At 40.6% G+C, this 24,071-nt stretch overlaps 1 protein-coding gene across 4 annotated transcripts in view; it reads right to left on the reverse strand.

Moving 5' to 3' along the window:
- The window catches only part of TUBGCP3 (tubulin gamma complex associated protein 3), a 138,162-nt gene that overhangs the window by 64,400 nt on the left and 49,691 nt on the right, over positions 1-24,071 (reverse strand). For all 4 annotated transcript variants that reach the window (XM_038405722.2, XM_043501818.1, XM_038405808.2 and 1 more), the window contains 4 exons: positions 12,338-12,470; positions 10,254-10,420; positions 4,667-4,777; positions 4,189-4,297 (listed from right to left, as the gene is read on the reverse strand). In XM_038405722.2, the coding sequence (XP_038261650.1) occupies positions 4,189-4,297; positions 4,667-4,777; positions 10,254-10,420; positions 12,338-12,470 (520 nt within the window). The remainder of the gene's footprint in view (positions 1-4,188; positions 4,298-4,666; positions 4,778-10,253; positions 10,421-12,337; positions 12,471-24,071) is intronic.

Below are 24,071 nucleotides of genomic sequence, written 5' to 3' on the forward strand. Positions count from 1 at the left end.
GGTATCATCTGGAAGTAATTAGATAGAGAATGCAGGAAACCTCTTTTACAAAGTAAGATTAGTAAATTCAACACCACACTAGGAACTATGTGATTCTAGTGGTGGATTTATAAAGGGAACTAACATAGCTTATATCTGACAATTTGTCTTCAGTTACGGCTACTGGTTTTTTTTAAATTTCTGTTGTAAACTTATTTCTAGTCATTATAATGACACTATTCTACAAATCAGTGCATTTCCACTACACTTAAGCTACCTGGGTTACACCCACTCACTGTCAGAACTCAGTGTTAGTTTAAAGACAGCAATTTTATGTTTGAATAAAATAATTTGCTAAAAACTTAACCAGCTAGCTTCCCTTTAAGCCAAACTTTAAAAAAAAAAAAAACTGGTGAATTTAGACTGTTTGTCAAACTAATATCAAAACGTGTCAGTTTTTACTCATTTAAAATTTGCTTAGGCGTAATGAATTCTAGCCACGCAATTTTCCTGTGAAAATTACAATGGTAAAACAGTACTGATTGTGTACCAACATGGATTGATCTATCTAAATGGGAAACTACATACAAAATTTTGTGCAAAAATCACCACATTACTTCAATGTTTGCCTTCACACATACATCTAGGTTGCAATGTTTTGCAAAAGTTAACCCTGTATTTCCAAACGTACCATTTAGAATTTACCAGAAAAATATTTCACAAGTTTAAGACTTCTTAAATAAAGATTTACACTATACATACACCTAAAGCATACATCAATTTTTACAATCCATCTAAATACACCTAGGACTATAACAATTTTTAACGTTGTTGTGCCTGGGTAACTTGTGTATATTTTTAAACTGGCTGAATACATATTTAATACACTAACAGCTGTCACATTCTCTCATATTTCCATAAGATTTGTTTTTAATGCTAATGTAAAAAAAATCCAAAGCTAATTAAAGCAATAAAGCATATATTCAGGTAAAGTTAAGGATCTGATTTAAAATGATAAAAGCAAAGGAATAAAGAATTAAGACTGGAACTCTAATTTGGCCTAATATAATTAATTATATAAAGGGAAATTTCACAACACAGTGGCAGATTAAGCAAATATGCACAGGAAGGGCAAGATGAGTTAGAAATGCAGTTTTACCACTGACAGAATTTTCTATTCGTGTGGACAAGCAAGATAACCATTTCTATGCTAATTTGTATAGTTTTATTTTACCATACCATTTATACTTAAATTGTAAACTAGTAGCAGCAGGGACTGTCTTTTTGTTCTATGTTTGTACAACATCTAGCATAATTGTCACTACAGTAACAAACAAACCAAACCAAACCAAACCAAACCGTGTATTTAGGTTATAGTCCCCAATCTTGCCAAGATCATAATAGAGTAGGACTAGAGTAGAGTCAATTTAAAAAACACAATGAAAACTAAAAAACCCACTGCTGTGAAAACGTTTTAAACTAAACTAGTCTTATTTGTAACATCTAAAATTACTGCAATTGAAAGATTAGAGACTTTTTTTCCCAAGTTTGTTTCCTTTGTTCATTGAAACTCAAAAATTAATTCCCCCATGTAAAACGGTAGCTTGCCCATGGGCTGGAGAACCTGGGGCTAAACTAGCTCAGATTACAAAATGAGTCCCACCAGAGTGGAATAAGATTATTCAAATATAAAAAGCAGCAGGAAGCAGGAGGGAGTATAAGGAAGAGGTCAAGCTCCTACAATGAGGAAACTGCAGAATGAAACTGCAGGGAAAGTCTCCTGCAGAAGAATCAAAAGCTGTTTTGTTTTTTAAATTCAGTTCAGAAGTAGTCAAGAGAAGAAAGGCAAATTGGATGAAATTTGAGAACAGGTATGGCAGAAAGGAGATTTTACCAGATGTCAGGAACTTCAGAGGATAAAGCTTTTACACCCACAGAATTTAGATTACATGAAAAAAAGAGTTAGGAGGGGACAGAAAGTGCCTAGGGTTCATATGCCCACAAAAAATCATTTTATTAATATGATATTCAAAATGTACTTTGATCAAGTATGCACAACATAGTATTGGGAGTCTATTTAACAACCACAGAAACATCACACTTTCATAAATGTTCCCTTCAAAAAAATTAATGTTGATAAATGCAAAGTAATGCACATTAGAAAACATAATCCCAACTATACACACAAAGTGATGGGACCTAAATTAACTGTTTCCGCTCAAGAAAGAAATTTTGGAGTCATTGTGGATAGTTCTCTGAAAACATCCGCTCGATATGTGGCAGCAGTCAAAAAACCTAACAGAATGTTAGAAACCATTAGGAAAGGGATAGATAAGACAGAAAATATCAAAATGCCTCTATATAAACTGATGGTATGCCCACATCTTGAATACTGCGTGCAAATCTGGTCGCCGCATCTCAAAAAAGATGTATTAGAACTGGAAAAGGTATAGAGAAGCGCAACAAAAATGATTATGGGTATGGAACAGCTTCCAGATATGAAAGAGGTCTATAAAATCTTGACTGGTGTGGAGAAAGTGAGTAAGGAAATGTTATTTACTCCTTCCCAAAACAAAACTACTAGGGCTCACCCAATGAAATTAATAAGCAGCAGTTTTAAAACAAAGGAAAGTACTTTTTCCACACAATGACTCATTGGCAGGAGATGTTGTAAAGGTCAAGACTATAACAGGGTTCAAAAAAGAACTAGATAAGTTAATGGAGTACAGGTCTATCAGTGGCTAATAGCCACAATGGTGAGTGATGTGACACCATGCTCCGAGTGTCCCTCGCCTCTGTTTGCCAGAAGCTGGGGGTAGACAACAGGGGATGGTTCACTAGATTATTGCTCTGTTCTGTTTATTCCCTCTGAAGCACCTGGTATTGGCCACTGTCCACAGACAGGATACTGGGCTAGATGGACCATTGGTTTGACCCAGTATGGCAGTTCTTATGTTCTTAACTACACTTTTCTACATATAAATGCATTTTGCACATTAAAAACATTATTAGGGAAAGTTTGCTATAAGCAAAAAAAACCCAGTTAAACTTTACTTTGACAAAATCACTTTTCTGGATGGAGTAGGACCGTAGGTGTTACATTTTATTCACCTTTGTTTAGTTTTTAATAAACAAACATAACATTTAGAGTAAAAAATATTTTTAATTATGAATCTGGTTGGACTTTCACAAGTATTCAACAACAGGACACTCTTCCAATCACTATAGGGGATATGTCGTCATAAATGAGAACAAGAATTTAGTATATTCTCTCTCATAAGAGTGCCGTTTTAATAAATCTTATAAAATATTTTCAAATTACTTATGTTAGAGTGTAGTGGTGTTGTTGCCATGTTGGCCCAGATTATTAGACAGACAAAGTGAGTGAGAATCTCTCTCACCAACAAAAATTAGTCCAATAAGAGACAAGCTTCCACAGAGCTCTTCTTCAGGTTGTACTTGTTTCCCAGACGTGAAGAAGAGCTCGGCATAAGTTCAAAAGCTTATCTCTCTCACCAACAGAAGTTGGCCCAATAAAAAAATATTACCTCATCCACTTATCTGTCTCTCTCATGTTAGAGTGCTCAAACAAGGACTACTATGTACTGTTAAAATCAGATTTGATGGAAGATGACCACTCTTTTATAGGCCATATATATGTTCTATGCCACTTGGGCTCTTGTTGCTTTTCACCATGTGTCTGAGTTTCTTATCACAGAAAGGTTTTTATCCCTCATGTCTGTACCGTTTATTCTTTTAAATTATAACAGTGAGAATAATTTCAGATATCACAGAATTTAATAGATCTCAGAATTATTACAAAATCTTGTGAAATTAATCTGACAAAAGGTCACTAATTATCGTGAGGATTTTTATAATAAACTTGAGTGATGAGAACTCAACAAAAAATTTGTCAAAAGATGGAAATGGTTTGATTTTTGCCTGCACTTCTCATTATATACACAACTACAATACTACAGAACTAAAGAGGGAAATTACGTATTTACATCTTCCTGAGACATCTTTTGTAGAATGACTTAAAATATAGGTTTTAAGGAATATACAGGAATTTTTTTTTTAAATTCCCCTTCCTGGTCTCCCCAAAATCAAAAAGTTACTCCATAGTTTAAAGTCACATACTGTGTAAGACTAATTACAACAGGTCTGAAGTTCAAAGGTACAATTAAGCTATCAGTTTTGATATCATACCATCTTTTGGTGATTCTGCAGACTTTGCCACAGCTATCATCTTTGTAGATGGAGTTTGGTCATGACAAACCTGATGTAAGAAGTTTATGGATTTTCCTATTAGAAGGACCTAAACACAAGAGAATAACTTTAGAAATTATTTTTATATAAATAATAAATATGAAATGTTGTCTGTAAGTTAATTGTTGCTGCCTCACTCCCAACCCCTGAAAAACAGACGAACCCCCAGAGGTAGTAATATATATCAAGCACTGCTTGTTTTTAAAAGTCCTCTTTTTTCAAAGTAATTCAATTACACAAAACAAAGTTTCTTCCTCCATCTCAAAGTAACAATCCAGGTTATCCAAACACCTTTTTCAGACAACATGGCAGGTTCAGAACATTTGGCTAAATTTATGCTACATGTTCTTAATGTTGTTCCAGCCATAAACAGCAGCAAAGGGTCAATGACACAAACAAATAATACTTTTTCTCATACCTTTTTTGATTGATCCATTGTAATGAACGAAGGGATCATTGATTTTCTCAAAGTGTACTTGTCATGCCACAACCGGTCAGCTTTAACTGTAGGATCTGAAGCTACAAAAAACTGCAGGTTGACAGAAGCATTAGATATAAAAGGAATTTACCTGGTATTTATGTTTCACACACATATACCCACTCTTGTATTTCATTTCTAAGTGGAGACGTATTACATATACATGTTTGTTTATAGTCCCATGTCAAGTAGGTGTTATTGCCTTTGGGCTTTTTGGGGGAGTGGATTTCTTTTGTTTTGTTGTTTCCTTGAATAATTCATGCACATATTACATAGAAGTCAAACTGCATTTTTGTATAAGCATTTTGCTACTTTTAGCCTGTGTGGGCAGTGTTTTGACACCGTTTTTTGGTGGACAGCAGCCTTTTGGCACATAAAAAGAGCCATAGCTGAATCCACCCAAATTAGCTCATTATTTCTCCTGAGCTTCTCATCAGAAGGATCTTTCAAGGAAGCTTTGCCCTCTATGGGAAGAGTCTGATGTGCACAAAAAGGACCACATCTCTGCTCTCACAGAATCTCTGACAGGTGGTTAAAAAAACCCAGCATATTGCCAGATGTGCTCTTTGCCCAGAGAGTCTTCTTGAGAGAAAAGGCCTTTTATTTGACTTGAATAGTCTCTTCACAGAGATCTGAAGTCTTCTATGGCAAAGACCCTGGCTTGATCTGGAGAAGCCTCCATATGGGAGGGCATACACTGGATCTGACTCAGGTATGATCTCTTTCATGTGGGCCATTCTGCCTAACCCGTCCCTAATTGCAAAGGATGAGGCCAATGACAGACCATGAGTTTGAGAGGAGGTAGCTCCCTTTCTGGGCACTCTCTTCACTTCTAAGTTCTTTAAACAAGAACTTGTATCATAAAAGGGTTTAAAGTGGAAAGAAAGTCAGGATCAGGCAGCTACCCGCAATAATGTAACAGAGCAACAGCCCAGGCTGCAGACTGGCAGGCTCTTCCAAGCCCCTCCTGCCTTCCAATACCCTCTACCTCAAACACGAGTGAGAGATGTACAGATAGGATAGTGGGGTGAGGGAAATCTGGTCTGTTTGTAATGATGCAGTCTGAAGAAGGAACTCTAACACTTTCATCCCCATGAGGGGAGAGTTATGGTTGCGATGCATTTGTCTGTAGCGAGGTGTGTAGAGGGCATGCGTAAATTAGATACCTTAATTTACAATTTCTTGTTCTTTGGGATTGGTGTTAAGTGTTATGTACAGACTAACCTTAATTAACACACAACATACTGTTATGTATTTTCTTGTTTACTCAGATTCTAAAGGTACTGACAACACAGCAATAGCTAAATTAATTAAAAAAACCATCAGGATCTGCTGCTGAGCTGGCTGGGGCACTTCCATTAAGATCCTAGTATTTGGTAAATTAGCTGCTGCTTTGTCAGTTCCTGTTCTTCATTAAAATCTTAGTTGGTTGATTAGTAGATTGATAGGATCCAGGAAAGATGATGCAACAGGAATACAGCACATACTCATGAAACCTGAATGTGTCTACATAGGAGTTTGGAAAGTGCCTAACAGAAATTTCCAAACTGTTTCATGGAGAGCTGACTGGCCACATAGTACTGGTACTCCTACTTATAGCCAACTGCTAAATTTCATTAAAAACAGATAGGAACTTATAAAAATTATTTCCTAATGTTACTTTTTCTGGTAGGCAGGCATGCTAAATTGCAATTAGGCAAGCAATGTGATCACAAAGGGGAAGGAACATTCCTACAAGACAGTCTCCATTAAGATGTGGTCTACACAACCAAAGAGTTTTTGAGAATTCCTGGCTTACTATTTAAAGTGAAGTCCAAAATGTGGTAAGTGCCACATTCTCTATTCAAATTGGGCAAGTTTCTGCTGGGTTGGTGATCTAGAATGCTGAGGTTTCCATCTTGTTCTCAGCCAAGTGCAATTGATGCAAAGATGCCTGTGCGAGCCTGCAGAAAGCCAGAAATAGTTCTGGAAAGCATGAACTAACATTTATCTCAATGGGGTACCCACTGAGGAAAATTTAAATGTCAATTGTTCTCAGTGCTGATCAAAACATACAAGAAAGAAGAGTGACAGTCATATCATGAAGTACTTCACAATCTACTGAGTAGCAACTCAGCTTGGTGCCACAAGTGGATGGCACTTTGAAGAGTACCATCAGTTTCTTCCTCTGAATAAACTTGACCTGTAGAGCTAGAACGCTAGATGTGAGGAGCTGAGGCCAGGGGAATGAGAAACTCCTCAAGGGAGAGTCAGTCAGAGGCCAGGATGATATCTAAGCCTTGTCCCCACATAACCAAAGTGGCCTCCCCCACACAAGCCAGATAGCTTTCTCCCTATAGCTAGTAGTTGCTGCTACTGCTCCCCCTCCTCCTCTTCTTCTTCTTCTGCACGGTTTCAGCAGACATCATTGCATCAGTTACAGTCAAGTCACATTTTCAAGCTTTTCTTTGTAGCCATGAATGTTTATGAAGACATTTTTAAATGAAATCTATTCTGATGCTGTGACATGACTGAGCCAGGGGTCTAGACAGATGCCTATTCTGCCTAGGCCTTAATCTAGCCTTGCCCACAGATGTAAATGAACCCCAGTGAATGGGAGCCAGGATCTAGAAGCCTAGCAATGGATATGCTATCTGTTAGTGGCCTCTTGTATGGGTGGAGCTTCAGAGAAAGCCCCCAAAATTTCTCCCCCCAATTTGAGTCTGACTATGAATATTCAGATCACCAGCTGTATCTATACTTAGATACCTTATCAGAACATCTTAGTAATTTAAAAATCTGTTTTTTTAAATTATTAATTATCTTAACATTTTTTGTGACAGAATTACAACTGACAGACAGACTAGACATATGTAAATATACAGTGATATTTAGCATGGATGTACAAACACCAACTACAGAAACTGGTAAGAAATGATATAAAATAGTCAGACTATGTACATAAACCAAACACTCAGATTTTTTTTTTATTTTTCAAGAATGCCTGATTTCTTCACATAATGAGGCTAAGAGCAGTCTTCAAGATGCTGATGGTGTTATATTGCACTAACACACTACCCCAAAAATTAGAAATTTAAAAATTTACTCAACCAAGAGATTAGGTATAAAGTAATGCATTTCATTTATTGGTTATTCCTTTAACCACAAGGGCTAATTTTTACAGACAACATACAGACCCATCTTGGTAATTGACATGGAACTGGATCTTGATCAATATGAACAATGAGAAATGTAATTTAAAAAAAGAAAAACCTTAGACAATTCAGTCACTTCTGAAAGTTATGAAAACAATGCTTCCTCTAAGGTCAAAATAAAATGCAATTACTGGATCTAGAAAACATCCAGCAAATACAAAGAGACAGGAATGCATTTTAGATTATAATTAATCCCATGAAAATACAGAGCTTGAAGAGGTGTGGGTGGGTGGGGGGAGGGAATCTAGGTCAAACTATCAAAGAACCACAGGAAAAAAAGAACTCATCATACAATTTCATGGCTAGACAAGTGCTAAGGCCTCCTAACTAAAAACAGAAATTAAAAAATTGTAATTTTCTTAGCAAGGAACAAAATTTCAAAATATTGGATTCATTAATGTGGATTGTGAAGGATCCCATCTTCATATTATCAAGCAAGTGGACCATACTGGGGAGGAGAAATTTGTTTCCAAATGCCACTGCTAGCAAGACTAACATATGGCCTTCAGACAAAACGTAAGCTGTAAGTCCAACATACCACATCCAGAAATTCTTTATTTTCAATATTTAAGATGCACTTATCCATCCAAGTGCACATGTAAATTTAAACAAGCTACTTGCAAAAAAATTAACTAATAAGCAACAGTGTCAATCACTTATGAGTTTAATTTTTTACTTGCAATATGGCAGAGGAGGAGGGACAAGTTACTTTTAATACTTTTGAAAGGTGTCATAGTGGCAGCCCTAAAGACTGAAGTTCTCTATTTATCCACATAATAGATATAGGCTTCCCTATGTTGACCTTAAAGACCAACTCTGGATGACACTAATTCATTCTTCATGCTCATTTAATTTTTGACTCCAATATAGAATCATAAAAATTGAAGAGGTTATTTAGTCTATGGTTAACATTTTCAGAAGAGTTTAAGTAACTCGGTAACCTAAGCATTTATTTTTAAAAATGGAGTTTAGGCTTCTAAATCTCATTGAAATTCAAAATAAGATTACATAAACAGAGTTGTAGCCGGGCAAGAAGAAAAGCAAGCGTGAAGATGATTGAGGCAAGTGTAAACAGGTACAGTTAACAGTGAAGTCCTAAGAAGATCTGTGAATAAAAAGCCTTATGTAAGGGTTGAATACTCTGATTAATTTTGTTAAATGACAGAATAAGGAGGTACTATGAAGGTGATGTTCTAGTTATTCATGTATTAAGGATGCATTTTATATGACTATTACTGCAAAGGTCAAAGCAAATTCTGTAGGACTTTTAAAGGTATTTCATTCTCAACATTTTCTACAGAATTTGAAAAAGCGAGACTCCAAGAGCTCAATCTATTTAGCTTAAAGAGAAAGGTCAGGGGTGACCTGATTACACTTTAAGTATCTACATCTGGAATAAATATTTAATAACGGGTTCTTCGATCTCGCAGAGAAAGGTATTCCACAATCCAATGGCTGGAAGTTGAAGCTAGAAAAATTCAGACTGGAAATAAGGCATTAATTTGAGATAGGGAGTATAATTAAAACATTGGAACAATTTACTAAGGGTTGTGGTGGATTCTCCATCACTAAAAAGTTTTAAATCAAGACTGGGTGTTTTTCTAAAAAGATATGCTTCAGGAATTACTTTGGGGAAGTTCTATGGCCCATGTTACACAGGAGGTCAAATTAGATGATCTCACAGTGGTCCCTTCTGGCCTTGGAATCTATGGAAATTATTAGCACTAATGCCTAGGATAACAGTAGGATCTGTAAACATAAGACATTAATAAAAATAAACTACAAAGCAAGAGAAATAGTCAAACCACATACTTCAGGCACAAAATGGATTGCTTGCAAGGGCTAGAACAATTTTTGTACACCATAATGTTATGAGTACAATTTTCCAGAAAGAGGTTGAGAGGATCTGGGCTCTCTAACATCAATTTTTTGCCACGTGTAGAGGCAGCATGCTGAACTAGATGGATCAGTTATCCAAATCAGTCAGGTCATTACCACATGTAGTTTAGTTACATATACAGTAAATTACACAGGCAATTTCATACTTTAAAGTAATGTGCAACTGAACTATTCTTATGCTCATAGTGGGTTCAATCCTACAGTTCTCATTCAAATGTCTCCTTGATTTTTACTCAAGTAAGAACTAGAAAGAGGTCTCAACATGACTAAAACAACGAGGAGGTCTTTATGGCACTTTAGAGACTAACAAATTTATTTGGGTATAAGCTTTCGTGGGCTAAAAACCCACTTCATCAGATGTATGGGGTACTGATACAGACTAACACAGCTACCACTCTGAAACCTGACAACATTACTAGTTAGACGTAACTTACTTCATGGTATGTGTCCTCCAGCTCCCCATCATAAATCCAACGGTAAAGGAAATTCAAGACAGGATGGGACACTAGGCCAAGAATGTGTTGTACCAGGGATCTCATATAGGGATCTCCTGTTTTAGTGTAGGCATGGACAGCTGATGCTAGTTCACCACCTTTTCTTCCTAAGGAGACAAAAGTAGACAGGCGAAGGAAAGAGCAGGTTCTGATTATGTACTTTATACTTCAAAAATAACTTTTTTCAGGCCTTGAAGACTAGCTATATGTCTGTCCATTTCTGACCTTGTTATACAGCAATTTAAAATCCAACGCATATAAACGTTTAGGCTATGTCTACAATGCATGCCACTTGCAGCAGTGCTTAGAGTATATGTAGCTACATGCTGTGGAGAAAAGCAGACTGCAGTCACACTGGGGTGTGTGGCTACACGTGTCAGTGGAAGTCTCTGGCAGCCTGGACGCATAGGAAAAGTCTTGGCAGCAGGGAGCTGCCAAGACCTGCTGCCTCCCCCCCGCTAAAGCCTTTTCCCACAGTGGTAAAAGGTTCTGGCAGCTCCCTGCTGCAGGAAAAGACTGGCAGTAGGGAGGCAGCAGGAAACTACACTGCTAAAAATAGCAGTCTAGATGAGGGCGATGCAGCTTGCGCAAGTAGAGAGCTATTTATGATACATACTCAGGTACACCACATGGTCTAGGTGCGTCTTTAGTCTACTCACCTAAAGAGTGCCTCATCATCTACACCGCTATTTATACCCCTGCTAGGGGTAAGAACATGTAGTGTATGTACTCTACACACCACCAAACGGAGTGTGCAATGTAGACATACATTTAGAATTATGACAATTAGAAGGAAGATTTAAATATTAAATATCAAACTTTAATCTTAATTTTAACATTTGGACACATCCACTGATAAGCTCTGGTTGTTTTATGCCACCCTGAAGCAAGCAAGACCAAGCTTGCCAGTTAGTTTTTGCTTTATACTGCTCTTGTGAAGCAAGCCAACTAAAAACCCAGCTTGAGGGTACATTTCAATTTCCTCTCTCATCCTCTAAATTATCCTTGCCTCTTGCACCTCCCTACATTCCTGTGTGCATGCATGCACACACACAGTTCTTCCCCTCTTGCCAATCCTTCCTATCTTCCCCTGAACAGTTTCCCCCTTCCTCTTGCAATCTGAGTAGCTTTAGTGCAATGAGTAGCTTTTGAAATAAAATATTTAGGATTAATGGTCTCTCTTTACTGTTATGTCACATAAGTGAAAGTCTGTCAGCACAGACTGCTACATAAAATCTTTTTCTTCAGAGAAACTCACTGAATTACCTCTTACAAAATGACTATCATTTCTCACTGTTCTCTGTGGTACCGAGACCATATGCATTCTTCCATTAAGAAAAGGTTTCAAAATGGCCATAGCCTCCCACTGTTTCCAATGAGAGTGAAGTCAAGTTTTCCTCAGTGCAGATTATACACCCTCCATGCCAGAGGAACACTCAGACCCACTACAGCAATGGGAGATGACACACATTTTGAAAGAGGGTAGCTTAGTGTAATTCTCCGAAGCAGAACATTAAATCTTCAGGCTCCACAGAGTAAGCAACTTTTTCATGTTCTTCATAAGTGATTTTTTTTTTCCCCTCAAATGTATCCTGTACAAGAGATTTCAGTGAGTTTTAGTTAGATGGGCAGTTAGAAGAATCTGCATTATTTTGATAAGAAAGCTTCCATTTATCCACAAACATTTATGCTGGTAACCAGCAACAACAGGAAAGGAAATAAAGTAAATAATAATTTAAATGTGTTTTTAGTAAGTAAACTTACAAAAAGTGCATGAGAGTATTACTATGGTTATGTAAATATCTATTTAAAATGCTGAAGACAGTCTCATGGATCTACTGCTTACAGACTTGTTTGAAGGAAAGGTGAACATTTTTACCTGGTAGCCACAACACTACCAGAAATCTATTAGTTTAATCTCAAATATAATTAATATAACTGGCATCCATGCTTGGCACGCACAATCACTCCTGAAGTTACAAAACTTTAAAAAAATAAAGAAATATATTTAAAAAACAACAGACCTTGACAGTGATCAACAAGTGCTGCAAGTGTCTTGAGTCTTATTTTAGGATCATACGTCCAGACTAGAAGACGACGAAGTGTTAAACTGCTCTCAAGTCCCAAATTTACACCCTGATCATCTTCAAGTTGCAGCTGATCAAATTAAAATACACAGGCACAGTCAAAACACAGCATTCAACTACTGGCAGCAAAATAGATATTCTACATTTCTGTTCTGAAAGTTAGCTTTGTTTAGTTTTTTTTTATTACATGAAACTAGTCAATACATACATTTTATCATAAAATTCTTAGCCTGCAACTTCACAGACCGACATGAGAAGAAACCAAGAATCAAGTGTAGATGAAAGCACAGAGCAAAATGTAAAAATAATGGATGACAGAAGAAAGAGGGTAGGGAAGACACAAGGGGGCGAGTATGCAACAGAAGCATCAGACAGCTTGATGGATAGGTAGTTACAAAAGCAGCGAAGGACAGAGAAACAATGCTGAAGGATACCACGTGGCAATCAGAAAGGCTATTCAGAGATGAGTGGAAAGAAAACAAAATATGTAAAACAAGAATCCTGAGAGCAACAGAATGAATAGTGAAACTTCTACCCATGACAGCAGCAACTTGATTTTAATTCTGTATGGGACAAACCCTCTTGAAATTTTCCTCCAAGAGTCACCAGAACAAAGCAAATAAGTTAACTATAAAGTTCAAAGATGGAGTGCTATTAACAAACAGGAGCTTAAGTCACTTCTAGAAATGGAACTTGGGTGCTTTTGAAAAAGTTTTACTTCAGATTTAATGAATAGTGCTTAATTAAGGTGTGAATTGAAATCCATGTGGCTGCTCTGCAAATCGTCCCAAAGGGCATCTGCTCAAAACATACACAGAAGCAGCTGTATCATACGTGGGTGGGCACCAACCCCTGTTAATAAGGGGACCCTAGCCTGAGAGTACACAAGCAAATACATTAATAAATGCATGGCTGTTGAGTGGAAGAACGCACTGGACAAGATGATGGTATGCCAAAATAGCAGCTAAATGGCCTTCTAGGAACAGGACTAACTCCTTGAGGTGTTGCAAGTAATCCATATAAGGGAACATAGGAGGACCCTGGAACAACACCTGTAATAGTCGCCCAAGGAGAAAAACTCTTCCATCTCTGACCATAGCCCTTGGGAAGGGCAAGTGCCTAGACTGAAAAGAACCTCTTATTCTTGTAGAGCAAGAGAGGGCAGAACTGGTTCAGAGTCTATCATCCAGGTAGCCAAATATAGCAATTCTAGATCAGGGTAGAGGATACTCTGAAGTGTCTGAGACAGCAGTCTGGTGTTGGATGAAAGCTATATGGCAGCTCCTGGGGGAAAGTGTATCAGGAAACCAGCATACGAGAGCTGTCTGGATTATACTGATGTATTCAGAAGAATTTTTGCACTGCCTCTCTGGATCTTTTGTAGAAGTCTGGATCTGAGAGGCTTTGGAAGGAATGCCTATAAAAAGGTCTTTGCATCAACCAGGAGGAATGAATCTGTGAGGGACTCCTGATCTATATTTGCTCTTGAGCAAAAGTCGTGACACACTGTTCTCGCTGGTGGTGAAGATCTATTGCATGTGTTCTCCAAGGGCAGAGGTAATGATAAACCATTGATGTTTTCAGAGATCACTCACTGGTCTTGTCATCTTCTGCACAGGGAGCCTGCCTGGACATTTTGTATTCCCATTAAGAGTAGCGCTATCGGATGAATGTAACATCAATGCAGCTCCACAAGGGGAGAGGCAACTCTAGAACTAGTCCTGAGTGGAGCGCAGGATCTGGTCCAAGAGGTAACTATAACAAGACCGCTTGGAAATAGTGACCATAATATATCAACATTTAACATTCTTGTGGTGGGAAGAACACCTCAACAGTCCAATACTGTGGCATTTAATTTCAGAAAGGGGAACTATGCAAAAATGAGAAAGTTAGTTAAGCAGAAATGAAAAGGTACAGTGACTAGAGTGAAATCCCTGCAAGCTGCATAGACATTTTTCAAAGACACCAAGATAGAGGCTCAACTTAAATGTATACCCCAAATTAAAAAACAAAGTAAAAGAACTAAAAAAGAGCCACCGTGGCTTAACAACCATGTAAAAGAAGCAGTGAGAGATAAAAAGGCATCTTTTAAAAACTGGAAGTCAAAACCTAGTGAGGTAAATAGAAAGGAGCATAAACACTGCCAAATTAAATGTAAACATGTAATAAGAAAAGCAAAAAAGGAGTTTGAAGAACAGCTAGCCAAAAACTCAAAAGGTAATAAAATGTTTTTTTTAAGTACGTCAGAAGCAGGAAGCCGGCTAAACAACCAGTGGGGCCCCTGGACGCTCGAGATACAAAAGCAGCACTTAAAGACAAGTCATGGCGGAGAAACCAAATGAATTCTTTGCTTCAGTCTTCACAGCTGAGGATGTTAGGGAGATTCTCAAACCTGAGCCGTCTTTGTAGGTGACAAATCTCAGGAATTGTCACAGATTGAAGTGACACTAGAGGAGGTTTTGGAATTAACCGAGAAACTTAATAGAACAAGTCACCAGGACCAGGTGGCATTCACCTAAGAGTTCTGAGAGAACTCAAATGTGAAATTGCGGAACTATTAACTATAGTTTATAACCTGTCCTTTAAATCAGCTACAGTACCCAATGACTGGAAGATAGCTAATCTAATGCCAATATTTAAAAAGGACTCTAGAGGTGATCCTGGCAATTACAGACCGCTAAGTCTAACGTCAGTACCGGGCAAATTAGTTAAAACAACAGTAAAGAATGAAGTTGTCAGACACATAGAAGAACATAAATTGTTGCGCAAAAGTCAACATGGTTTCCTGTAAAGGGAGATCATGTCTTCTAATCTATTAGAGTTCTTTGAGGGGGTCAACAAAGATGTGAACAAGGGGGATCCGGTGGACATAGTGTACTTAGATTTCCAGAAAGCCTTTGACAAAGTCCCTCACCAAAGGCTCTTATGTAAATTAAGTTGTCATGGGATAAGAGGGAAGATCCTTTCATGGACTGAGAATTGTTAAAAAGACAAGGAACAAAGGGTAGAAATAAATGGTAAATTTTCAGAATGGAGAGGGGTAACTAGTGGTGTTCCCCAAGGGTCAGTCCTAGGACCAATCCTATTCAACTTATTCATAAATGATCTGGAGAAAGGGATAAACAGTGAGGTGGCAAAGTTTGCAGATGATACTAAACTGCTCAAGATAGTTAAGACCAAAGCAGACTGTGAAGAATCTCAAAGAGATCTCATAAAACTAAGTGATTGGGCAACAAAATGGCAAATGAAATGTAATGTGGATAAATGTAAAGTAATGCACATAGAAAAAATACCCCCACTTATACATACAATATGATGGGGGCTAATTTAGCTACAACTAATCAGGAGAAAGATCTTGGGAGTCATTGTGGATAGCTCTCTGAAGACATCCATGCAGTGTGCAGCGGCAGTCAAAATAGCAAATGGGATATTAGGAATCATTAAAAAAGGGATAGAGATTAAGATGGAGAATATCTTATTGCCCTTATATAAATCCATGGTATGCCCACATCTTGAATACTGCATATAGATGTGGTCTCCTCATCTCAAAAAAGACATACTGGCATTGGAAAAGGTTCAGAAAAGGGCAACTAAAATGATTAGGGGTTTGGAATGGGTCCCATATGAGGAGAGATTAAAGAGGCTAGGACTTTTCAGCTTGGAAAAGAGGCGACTAAGGCAGGATATGATAGAGGTATATAAAATCATGAGTGGTGTGGACAAAGTGAATTCATTTGTTCCCATGACATAAGAACTAGGGGCCACCAAATGAAATTAATGGGTAGCAGGTTTAAAACAAATAAAAGGAAGTTCTTCTTCACTCAGTGCACAGTCAACCTGTGGAACTCCTTGTCTGAGGAGGTTGTGAAGGCTTGGACTATAACAGGGTTTAAAAGAGATCTGGATAAATTCATGGAGGTTAAGTCCATGAATGGCTATTAGCCAGGATGGGTAAGGAATGGTGTCCCTAGCCTCTGTTTGTCAGAGGGTGCAGATGGATGGCAGGAGAGAAAGATCACTAGCTGTGTGTGGGAGGTAGGGCTGCTCTGCAGTGCCCCCTTGAGGGTCACATGTGATATTGCAGGTGCTCTCTGCCTTAGTCTGCTAGGTTTGGCTGCTTGCTTGGAGCAGGGTAACCTGAGCTCTAAGATTGGCAGTAGTCTTTAATCAATCAACAAAACTGCAATTCAGGATTTGGCTGTCTGAACCGAAAAAAAAAAAAAAAACACAAAGAAAAAGGCTTCAAAATGACAGCACTTAGGACAAGGCCCTGGCCTGACTGCAGAATCCATGTTTGTAAATCTTGGAAGCAGGCTGCCCATCCTAGTTTGGAGGTGTCTGTCCTGACTAGGGCTGCAGAAGTTGTTTATGTTCAAAATATACTGCTCCTACAAAAGGAGAGTTCCTGACAAGTGAACAGTTTCAAATTTTGCCGGTTGATTTTGAGCCCAAAATGATGATACATTAGATCTAGAGAACAGAAGAGCCCCTGCTGTGATCTGGCCTTGAGAACCCAGTCCTTTAAAATATGGAAATATTTGTACTCTTTCTTAGGTGGGCTTTCATTATGGCCAGAGACTTCAAAAAAATATACATACACACACACACACACACACACACACACACACACACACACACACACACACAGAGCACTGCTGACTTCTTGGAGGGGATGGTTTTTCTCTTCAGCAAAAGCTCAGGTATCCCTGTGCAACTGCTCTGTACCAACGTGAAAGTAGACATCTTTCAAGTCAAGAGCCACATAGCCTCGTTGGTATGGAGATCATCCATTTCCTATGGTGATCATCCTGAGGCCATCAACCTTCATGGAGATTAGAAGTATAAGTCAGAAGAGAGTAACTTCCGTGAGTTAATAGGCAGCAGGTTTAAAACAAACAAAAGGAAGTATTTTTTCACACAATGCACAGTCAACCCATGGAACTCCTTGCCAGAGGATGTTGTGAAGGCCAAGACTCCCAAGACTATAACAGGGTTCAAAAAAGAACTAGATACATTCATGAAGGATAGGTCCATCAATGGCTATTAGCCAGGATGGGCAGGGATGGTTTCCCTAGCCTCTATTTACCAGAATCTGGGAATGGGCAACAAGAGATGGATCACTTGATGATTACCTGTTCTGTTCATTCTCTCTGGGGCACCTGGCATTGGACACTGTCAGAAGACAGGCTACTGGACTAGATAGACCTTTGGTCTGACCCAGTATGGCCATTCTTATGAGTGTATTCCTGAAGAGGGATGGGTAACAGGGGTTGGGAGGCAGTGTGATGAGGATCTGTATACGGAGAAATTTTGAATTCAGGCTTCTGCGTACCCAGCAATCTGAGGCAATTTCTTCACACTAGGCGTCATAGAACCTCACAAACCCTTCTCCAAAGAGACAGGGAAGAGGTGGCGTCAGAAGAAAGGATGAAAGGCTATTGGAACAGGTCTCCTAACTGCAGTGTCAAACCTGTTGTCTGGATACAGACAATACAGAAGAGTAACTAGGACAAGATGAATGTGGAAGCCTGTTATACAGTGAATATCTGTGACCTAATGCAATCTAGAAGGGTCTCTGGTACCAGAAGCCAATGCAAGTTGATTTTTTCTTTACTTAGCTGGTAGGAGACTGGGGTCTCAAAAAGACCACGGGAGCAAGCCATTGCCATTGTTGTTTCAGCCTCACTGTGGTTTCATCATTCCCTCTGTTCCCTCTCCCCACCACACAAACACTAAGACCACCCTGAGTTTCACAGGTTAAATTCTCTATTCATCCTTGTTATTCTGGAACAGGGCTCAAGGAATGAAGCCATGGATAATCTATGCAAACTGACTTACGTGGCCAAGACTCTGGTGCAAGAATTGGAGGAGTCCCAGGGAGGTACAGTGGGTCATAACACTGCCATCTGCAGCAAGATTTTTTTGTTGCCTGTCTCTGGTTTTCACGGATTGAAGCTATCAGCCCAGAGGGCATATGGACAGTGTACTCGGTAACTGTGTAAATGTGTAAGCAGCATACATCCAGGCGACTAGACTAGATGATCTCTCGAGGTCCCTTCCAGTCCTATGATTCTATGCCCAACACACCTCAATGAATGAGATTTCTGTCAGCTATCACTCATCCAGATAAGGATATAGATCTGTCTCTTTTGGGTAGGCAAACTGCCACTATCACATGCATTTGGTAAATACTCTCAGAGCTGACAACAGACCGAAGGGTAAGATGGTTAATTGGTAATGGTAGTCTCCTACACTGGCCATGAGGAACCTCCTGTGGTCAGGATGGATCGCCTCTTAGAAATGCATGTCCTGCAAGTTGAAGGCAGTATAATATTCTCCTGGATCTAGGGAAGGGATGATCGTAGCTAAGGACACCATGCAAAACTTCATCTTCTTGATGTATTAGTTGAGGTTCTAAATGTCTAACATGGTCTGAGGCCACCTCTGTCTTTGGGTATCAGAAGGTAATGGGAATAAAATTCCCTGCCCTGATGACGCAAGAGCATGCCCTCTATGGTTCCAAAGAATATAGAGCCTGCACTTCTTGTCTTAGCACAGACTAGTGAAAGGGATCCCTGAAGAGGGACTGGATAGTAGGTGGGAGGGGAAGGAGGGAATTTCCATCCAGATTCCATTGTGCTGAGCACCCAGTTCTTTGAGGCAATGAATTACCAAGCACAGAGAAAATGGGACAACCTGTCCCAGAAAGGTGGGAAAGGACCAGTGAGATCCAGACTGGATAGTACACAGTCCTCAATCTAAAGTCAAAATGACCGCCTGGAGGCCTTTGATTGCTGAGATGAAGAGAAAGGCAAGGGCTTCTTTCTTTGTGATCTTTGCCTCGTTTTGGATTGGTCAGGCTGCTGGAAAGGATAGTATTGGTGTCTGAGCTGTTCGTTCAATTTTAGGCCCAGAATGTTGGAGACTCAGGATTTGGTGGACAACGACCTGCACATAATGTTTGGACTGTATAGTAGCCAGGGCAGTATCTGAGACCTGGACTGGCCTCTCACTAGCCAGTCATCTATGTAGGGGAATATGTGGATGGCTGACTTTTGCAGAAATGCTGCTACCACAGCCATGCACTTTGTGAACATGAGGAGCTACTGACAGATGAAAGGGCAGCACTGTGAATTGGTAGTGGGATCTATTGATCACGAACCTGAGGAATTTTCAGTGGTTCTGGTGAATAGCCATGTGAAAATGTGCATCTTTTACGTCGAGAACAGCATACCAGTCACTGGAAGAATCTAGGGAAGGGATAACAGAAGCTAGAGTGACCACCCAGAATTTTATTTTTTTTTAGGAATTTGTTTAGCTATCTTAGATCTAAAATAGACCTGAGACCCCCAACCTGCCCCCTTTGCTTTCAGGATTAGGAAGTATTGGGAATAAAATCCCATCCCCTAAACAACAAGGGAACTTCCTGTATGGTCCCCCACAGGAGGAGAATGAGAAATTGGACCTCCTGAAGCAACACATTCTTGTGAGGGTGGTCCCTAAAGAGGGACAGAGAAAGGGGATAGGAAAGAGGGAGAGAAACAAATTGAAAGGTGTATCCCAGTAACACCATGCTTAGGACCCACTGATCTCTGGTGATGCGGGCCCAAGCCCTCAGGAAGTGGGAAAGATGGTTGGCAAATATTGGGGTGGAGAAAGATGGTACACTGAGGAATGATGGTACGCTGAGGAATGACAGACTGCTTTTGACCCATGGGTCAAAATGTTTGTTAAGAGGACACAATTGCCTAGATAAACTGGCAGCTGCAGAAGGGGAAGGAAGAGAAGGATGCCTCGTGTAACTTTTTCCATTATTTCTGGACAGATCCTGTGTATGAGGGATGAAAGGCAAAGATCACGGGGACTGCTGCGGGTTGAACTGCTCTCTTTGTTGCTGGTATAAATCACCAGAGACTAAGGGTCACCCTTGAATCCTTAAGACTACATAGCCTTTTTTTTCCCCCCTTCTTTTTCAGAAAAGAGTGAGGGGCTTTCAAATGAGAGATCTTAGATAGCTTGTTGAACCTCTGGGGGGTGGGGTGGGGGGAGAAAGACTGGGCAACTGCCAGCAAGATGAGTACTACATAGTGATGATGAAAGCCATAGTTCAAAATGCAGAGGCTGTCACAGCTAGACTTGCCTGCAAGGCCATTCCAGCAAATAACTTTCCCTTCACCACCACAGCAGTGAACTCCTGTTTTACCACATCCAGAAATCTGTCCTTAAATTTCAGGATATTGTCCCACCAACTAAAATTGTACCGACCTAGGAGAGACTGCTGGTTTGCTATTCTAAGCTATAAACCTCCAGTGGAATAAAGCTTCCTTCTGAACAGGTACAGCTTCTTTCATAAAATCATAGAATACCAGGGTTGGAAGGGACCTCAGGAGGTCATCTAGTCCAACCTCCTGCTCAAAGCAGGGCCAATCCCCAACTAAATCATCCCAGCCAGGGCTTTGTCAAGCCTGACCTTAAAAACCTCCAAGGAAAGAGATTCCACCACCTCCCTAGGTAACCCATTCCAGTGCTTCACCACCCTCCTAGTGAAAAAGGTTTTCCTAATATCCAATCTAAACCTCCCCCACTGCAACTTGAGACCATTACTCCTTGTTCTGTCATCTGCTACCACTGAGAACAGTCTAGATCCATCCTCTTTGGAACTCCCTTTCAGTAGTTGAAAGCAGCTATCAAATCCCCCCTCATTCTTCCTCTTCTGCAGACTAAATAATCCCAGTTCCCTCAGTCTCTCCTCATAAAACATGTGCTCCAGCCCCCTAATCATTTTTGTTGTCCTCCGCTGGATTCTTTCCAATTTTTCCAAATCCTTCTTGTAGTGCGGGGCCCAAAACTGGACACACTACTCCAGATGAGGCTTCACCAATGTCGAATAGAGGGGAATGATCACATCCCTCAATCAGCTGGCAATGCTCCTGCTTATACAGCCCAAAATGCCGTTAGCCTTCTTGGCAACAAGGGCACACTCTTGACTCATATCCAGCTTCTCATCCATTGTAACCCGTGGATCCTTTTCTACAGAACTGCTGCCTAGCAACTCTGACTCTAGTCTGTAGCAGTGCATGGGATTCTTTGGTCTAAGTGCAGGAGTCTGCACTTGTCCTTGTTGAACCTCATCAGATTTCTTTTGGCCCAATCCTCTAATTTGTCTACATCACTCGTATCCTATCTCTACCCTCCAAGATATCTACTCCTCCTCCCAGGTTAGTGCCACCTGCAAACTTGCTGAGGGTGCAATCCACGTCATCCTCCAGATCATTAATGAAGATATTGAACAAAATCGGCCCCAGGACCGACGCTTGGAGCACTCCATTTGATAGCAGCTGCCAACTAGACATGGAGCCATTGATCATTACTCGTTGAGCCCGATGATCTTGCTTCTTTCCTTTTAGATGTTGAGGCCTGGTGTCCCTGCCTCTCTTTTTCATTAGCACCAGAGACTACCAGGAAGCCAAGAGAAGGAGGGTTATAAAAGTGTTCAAATCCCTGTAAAGGGACATATCTTCTCTCCATCCTTTTTGCAGTGGGAGATAGGGGAAGACTGGGTCTGACATAATACCATGACAGGCTCCTGGATAGCCTCATTAATAAGGAGAACTACCCTAGATGGTCCCGCCGAGACGAAAATGTCCATCAACCTGTAAGACTTTTCCTGTACCTCTTCCGGTTGGATGCCCAGAGCTGCAGCCACTCTCCTCACCAATCATCAGGTGGGGGATAAGCAGACTCTTATCACCACCTCATCAGGCAACAAAGAAGAGGAGGTGTGGCACAAGAGTATGGCACACAGGTCACATGCCACTCCCCCCTACCCCCCCATTTCTGCAAGCACAGAGCTGCCCAGCTGAAAGACTGCCGCCCGGTTTTGCTGACCTTGTAGCTTGACTCTGCCTTCTGGGTCCTAGTGTTATTCATGCTCCCCTTCCGTATGCTGGAAGCCATCCTGTTTTCTGTACAACAGTGAGTCCCCACAGCGAGGCAGGGTGGTGGAAAAAGCCAATGGGGAAGGAATGGGGAAGAGAAAGGGATAAGGGAATCAGGGACAGTGGGGGGAGCAGGATCCCAGCATAGGGCATCCCCTCAGCAGCAGCTGGGGCTCCCCCATTAGCAGGCCCATCGAACCCCTACCCTACTTGAGCTCCAACCACCATCACCTGACCCCCTGGCCAAGTCCCATTGCCCCAGCAATCCCGCAACAAGCCCCTGTGCATCCAGATCCCCTCACTGAGCCGCCCACACCCAGATTGCCCCACATTGAACCCTCTTACCCCACCTCTACACTTGGATCCTGCTTGGGTGAGCCTCTCTGTCCACACCTGGTACACCTGGCACAGAGGTTATTTCAGGGGTAGGCCTGACCCTTGCGCTGTGTCAGGGTCAGGTACAGCCTCACCACTGTATCGGGGGGGTGGAGGGGGAAGGCAGGTGCAAGGTGATTTCCCACCTCCATGCAACCAGTGGCCTGTGCTCCCCACTGCCATGCTGGAGCCTCCACATTTATTTATTGACAAATAAAATTTGCAGAATTTTGCAGAATTTTAAAATATTTTGCCAGAATTTTTTTTTGGTGCAGAATTCCCTCAGGAGTATTGGCTTAAGGATTGTTTCTGGGAGTGCCTCTCTAAGCACACTTCTGTATCCTTGTCTCCACTCAGTGCTTTCACTGAAGATTTAAGATCTCAGTACCAAGTGTTAAACTTGCCTCTTCTTCAGTACAGGCAATGAAGATCTGCCTCTCAACTCACTCAGAGCAGGGGGAGCAACCCTAACAGATGAGAACATGCTTGGTATGTGCTCTGTGCAGAAGGCTCTGATGCTGGGCAAAACATACTCCATGTGCAAATACTTGAGTCAGGTTGCTCTGTCTTTCTTTGAGCAGGGTTTGAACCCCCTACAAATCTGACATCGGTCACTCACGCGTACCTGTCCCAGACACTTAAGGCAACTGGGGTGCGGGTCACTCACTGGCATAGACTTGTTACATGAATGACAAGACTTGAAGCCAGGAGAAAGAGGCAAGAGTCTGGTACTGGTACCCAAATGGGAACTGGTGAATCCATGCTACTACATAATCTAATCTAAATTGTGTATAAAACCTCTAAACTAAAACTACCACAACAAGTACTATTTACACTAAAGAGGGCAGAAACTTGCAAATGCAAAGATAGCAGCTCCAACAAAGTCCTGGGCAGCAGAAAGGAACTAAAAGGGGTCAGGGGCAGCTCCACCTGTTATACTGCGTGCAGTGGTCTTAGGCAGCAGAGGGTGCTCACATGGCCCTAACAGGTGCTGCTGAGGGAAAAATCTTCAACAACTGTGCACGAGGCACGAACATACCTACAATGCAATGGACATGTGCAATCACTCAGAGAAGAAGCTGACACCCTTCTGTGGGGCTCCTGATGCACCTTAGAGACATAAAGTACCAAAGAGGAAGTCTCCAATACCAAGGCTTCATCAGGCAATGATGATGGCGGCCATGGAGGTACTAAGGGAGAACATTCTCTAGGCTGCTTCTGTGGTACCAAGAGAAATTGTGGCTCCATGATAGATGAGAAAAAACTAGAGCTGCAGTGTCCACTGGTTGATTGGTACTGACCCTGACTAATTTGTCAGTACTGGTAGGAGAAGGGTCCCCCTGTCGATTTACTAGAGT

The sequence above is a fragment of the Dermochelys coriacea genome, chromosome 1, assembly GCF_009764565.3.
Source record: "Dermochelys coriacea isolate rDerCor1 chromosome 1, rDerCor1.pri.v4, whole genome shotgun sequence".
NCBI lineage: Eukaryota > Metazoa > Chordata > Testudines > Dermochelyidae > Dermochelys > Dermochelys coriacea.